Below are 4,719 nucleotides of genomic sequence, written 5' to 3'. Positions count from 1 at the left end.
GATTCTAGATATGTATATACAACACAGGAAAAGAAAAATTAGTAACCAGTGATATTGACATAATGTGTCGGTCATATGAATGTAGTTTTCATCATCGACGAAATATTCTTCGATATATGAACTATATCATATGAACTATATCATTAATTAAAACTTAGCTTACTGAAATGCTGAATATAGATCTATCATAATACTCAACATTCTTACCAAAACAAAGATAAGTCCCTTTCATTAAGATAAAAATTGCAAAAATTAGAGATAAACAGTCCCAGAAAAAATGTTGCTGACACATAAATAACAAATGTATTGCCAGGATGATTCTAGATATGTAACCAGTGATAAGAAAAATTAGTAACCAGTGATATTGACATAATGTGTCGGTCATATGAATGTAGTTTTCATATCGACAAAATATTCTTCGATATATGAACTATATCATATGAACTATATCATTAATTAAAACTTAGCTTACTGAAATGCTGAATATAGATCTATCATAATACTCAACATTCTTACCAAAACAAAGATAAGTCCCTTTCATTAAGATAAAAATCTCAACATTCTTACCAAAACAAAGATAAGTCCCTTTCATTAAGATAAAAATTGCAAAAATTAGAGATAAACAGTCCCAGAAAAAATGTTGCTGACACATAAATAACAAATGTATTGCCAGGATGATTCTAAATATGTATATACAACACAGGAAAAGAAAAATTAGTAACCAGTGATATTGACATAATGTGTCGGTCATATGAATGTAGTTTTCATCATCGACGAAATATTCTTCGATATATAAAACAAAACATAGTGGAAAATCACAGGTAAATCACTTCAAAAAGATCAAATACGTGATGTGTACGTACAGCACTCACACATGGATCACCACACTAACAATAATATTATAAAAATGAAATGGAAGTAATAGAAGGAGTCTAATATTTCAGTAATGTCTCGTGAATCACTCCACAGCCACGCTTTTAATAGTGATTTTCTTTACATATGACGTAAAGCTAAAGGTAAAGTCGTGAATTATTGATAAGCATTAATCCAGAAGCGATAAAGAACAGAATTTGGTCATTGGAAGTCTTGGAATCTTTCCTCAACAGTTCTGTGTGCACTGCTTTAAAATTACATGTTCCCCTCACCTACTCTGCAATCAATCGGTCTCTTTGGGTTCAAGTTAGTGATCAATTGCCAAGTTCAACGTTTGAGTTTCTCAGTTGTTAAGAGACACAAATTTCATGGTTCATGATAGTCTCTTGGTGTGTTCTAATATACTGTAGGCTATACTTGTATCTGAGGGCATTTCTGATTCTATCTCGCATTCAAGAATCAAGAGTGCTTCAATATCTTAAATTCTGTTCAAAGGATTCAACAAAATATGGCATCTGCTTTGGTTGATGTTGTTGTTGAAAAGCTTGGCGGGATGTTGATAGAACAGATAAACAAGGAGATTTCACTTTTCTGCAACTTCAGAAATGATTTTGAATGGCTGAAAAGGAAGCTGACAAGCATAAGAGGCTACCTGAGAGATGCAGATGCACAGAGTGCACACAGCGAGCCCGTGAGAAGCTGGCTGCTGGATGTTGCAGAGCTGGCATGGGATGCGGAGGACATAGTGGACGAATGTGCTCTTCAATTCAAAGGTACTTGTAATGAAATCCCCCAATCATCTTGTGTAACCTGTTATTTCAATTATTCTCAAATAGCCTTTCGCTATAAAATGGCACGTCGGCTAAGAGACGTGAAAGAAAGGATGAGGTCCATCATGGCAGATGCGGCGGAGTTGAAACTTGTTGGGGATCTCATTCATCGAGACCAGTTACCCTCAGCAAGTAGATCTGGTGGGAATGTAAAGTGGAGGGGAGCAAGCCTTATTCAGAGCGGATCACCAGTGGCCATTGACTCCAAAGTCCAAGAAGTCGTTCATCTTCTGGATGACACAGCCGCCTCTCCTATCATTGCGGTCGTCGGTATGGGCGGCGCCGGGAAGACATTTCTGATGCAAAATGTTTTCAGCAGAGTGAAGCATAAGTTTGAGAAGTCTGCGTGGCTCACTGTTTCTCAGACTTATTCCCTTAGAAGGTTGCAAGCTGACTTGGCCTCCGAAATAAAAGATTTGAATGAGGTTGTTGATGGGAAAGTGAGTGAGGTGCAAGCAGCCAAATTGATTCATGACAAACTTTTAGCAAGCAAAAGTTGTCTTGTGGTGCTGGATGATGTGTGGAGGGCAACTGGGCAGGATGACTTGATCTATGCACTTGGCCTTCCAATGGGGAATAATAATAATCGCAGTACACAATGCAAAGTTGTGGTAACAACAAGAAGCAGATTTGTGTGCAGCGACCTGAACGCCCGTGTTTATGAGATGCAGCTTTTGTCAGAAGAAGAGAGTTGGGAGCTCTTTTGTGCTCATGCGTTCCCTGACTGCCATCAAAATCAGCCGCCAAAGCCATTTGAGTCGATTGCTCGCGAAATTGAAAGGGAATGTGGGAGATTGCCCTTGGCCGTTAAATTAGTGGGAGCGTCTCTCAAAGGCAGGATATTGACAAGCGATTGGCAAACCAAAGTGAGGCAGCTCAGAGCATTATCTCATGTTGAGGATCCAGTCATGCAGATTCTCAAGTTGAGTTATGATTCTCTCCCTCCTCATCTTAAGCCCTGTTTTGCATTTCTTTCTTTCTTTGCTGAGGACGAGGAAATACATTCCGAATATCTCATAAATCTGTGGGCAGCAGAGGGACATATTCCTCAAGGAGATGACACGCTAGATATTGGATGGGATTATATATGTCATCTCCACAGTCTCTGTTTGCTCGAGAGCCAACCTTTCTATTATTCTGATGTTGTTTTTTATCGTAGTAAGGTAGATACAAGGTACAAATTACATGATCTAGTGCTTGACTTGGCCATGAGTATATCAAGAGAGAGTAAATGTGCATTTAGTGCAGAGGAAGCCTTGAAGAGAGGTCCAACCAGGGTTTTAATGGTCAAGAAAAGAATAGGGGATGATGATGTAGATGCAATGGCAAGTGATAGGGCATATTGTGCATCACGTGTTCGCACTTTATCTCTCTCTCAAAACAGCGGCATTCATAATATTCCAACAACCTTGCTTAGCGGTGCCAAACTAGTGCGCATTCTTGACCTAAGTAATACAACCATCTCGTCATTGCCTGCTTGTGTTGAAAATTTGAAGCTCCTTAGATTTTTGAATTTGAGCTGGACAAACATTACTGAGGTTCCAGCATGTGTAAGAAGTAACAAGAGTCTTCGTTTTCTCGATATTTCTCGGTGCTCTAGGCTAAAAGAATTGCCAAATTGGATTGGTGAATTGGATTGTCTACAACATCTGGACATATCAGGTTTCGAGGGATCCATTCCCAAGGGAATATCAAGAGTTGTCTCTTTGAGGGTACTTAGATCACTTGTATTTAGACCATCTCTACCAGGATATGATGGCTACAAACTGTCAGTTGAAGACGATGGATTCTTAAAGCTAGAACATTTGGTCAATTTTCTCAACCTCCGTGAAGTGCACATATATATTGATGACGATGCTCAATTGAAAAGTATAGAAGATGGGATCCTTTCTAGCTTGGTGAAGATGCGTATTCTGACACTACGCAAAAGTGTCAAATATGGTGATAGTTGTCCACCTCTATCAGAGAAGATGACAGCTATGAAAGATCTTGAAGTCCTTTCCTTAGCCAACTTTGCATTGCCAGATTGGATATGTGCCTTCTCAAATCTGATGAAATTATATTTAAGTGGAGATCATTGCGCTGAATATCCACCACTAGAAACATTGCCCAACTTAATGAGTTTGAGTTTAGTGCACAATGCAAATTGCAAGGTATTGCCAAAAGGGTTTTGGAAACCAAGGGGATTCCCGCAACTATGCTTTCTTCAAATTTGGTTCTTTGATCAGTTAGAGGAGTTGTCAGCTACAAAGATAGAGGAAGGAACAATGCCACGCCTGGAGACACTAGAAGTAAGCTGGTGTTCCAATCTAAAGAGGGTTCCGGGTGGATTGGAACTACTAAAAAATTTGAAAGAATGCACGTTTCGTGAAACTGGAGTGACACATCTCTTCAAAAAAGGTGGGGAATTATGTAATAAGATGAAAGCCAATAACCCCAATCTCATAATTGGGGCATAGTGAGGTCCTAGGTTGGCAGACAATTCTTTATATAGTATACATATCAAATTATTTTGATAAGTCTAGTATCTATATGAAAAAAAAAACTTTTTATACAATATTTAATTTTTATAAATATAGATAATTTAAATGACATTTTAAAGTTTATAAAATAAAGATATTTTTTCTATTAGATATAGAGAGATCAAAAAAATGTTACACAGAACTCCGAACACTACAAAAGAGGCAAATCCTCAAACTGAAGCCATTGTAGCAAAAGATCAGCTAGAGAACATCAAAGAACAAGAAAAACCAAACAGCACAAGGCTAGTACAAGATATCATAGTACAGATCAACCCAAGTAGTCCAACTGAGTGGGCCTTCCATTCAAACAATAGTCTTTTGTTCCTGAATCTGGGACAACATAAAGATATTCTCCTTCCTGGCATTATGGTTCCTCTTAATAGCTTGGATCATCTTCCAACACATGTGCTCAAATATCCATAGATTATCCATAATCCTTCGCCATTGATAACCATACTTAAGATCATGAACAAAGAAAGAAGCCTTCCCATCTT

The 4,719-nt window shown here is 38.1% G+C and overlaps 1 protein-coding gene across 1 annotated transcript; it reads left to right on the top strand.

Moving 5' to 3' along the window:
- The first annotated feature begins 1,057 nt into the window (after nucleotides 1-1,057).
- On the top strand, nucleotides 1,058-4,162 carry LOC149578173 (disease resistance RPP13-like protein 4). Its single transcript, XM_089798236.1, has one exon. The coding sequence runs from the start codon at nucleotides 1,382-1,384 to the stop codon at nucleotides 4,160-4,162; it is 2,781 nt and encodes a 926-aa protein (XP_089654362.1). The 5' UTR covers nucleotides 1,058-1,381.
- Nucleotides 4,163-4,719: the final 557 nt, after the last annotated feature.

Source organism: Cupressus sempervirens, chromosome 1 (assembly GCF_028749045.1).
Source record: "Cupressus sempervirens isolate cs-2001-9-10 chromosome 1, ASM2874904v1, whole genome shotgun sequence".
Taxonomy (NCBI): domain Eukaryota; kingdom Viridiplantae; phylum Streptophyta; class Pinopsida; order Cupressales; family Cupressaceae; genus Cupressus; species Cupressus sempervirens.
The sequence above is the reverse complement of the archived record's forward strand: the minus strand, read 5'-3'. Positions and strand labels throughout refer to the sequence as shown.

Excerpts from the sequence above, each read along its gene's own strand:
- LOC149578173 (XM_089798236.1), top strand. The coding sequence starts at position 1,382 with ATGGCATCTGCTTTGGTTGATGTTGTTGTTGAAAAGCTTGGCGGGATG.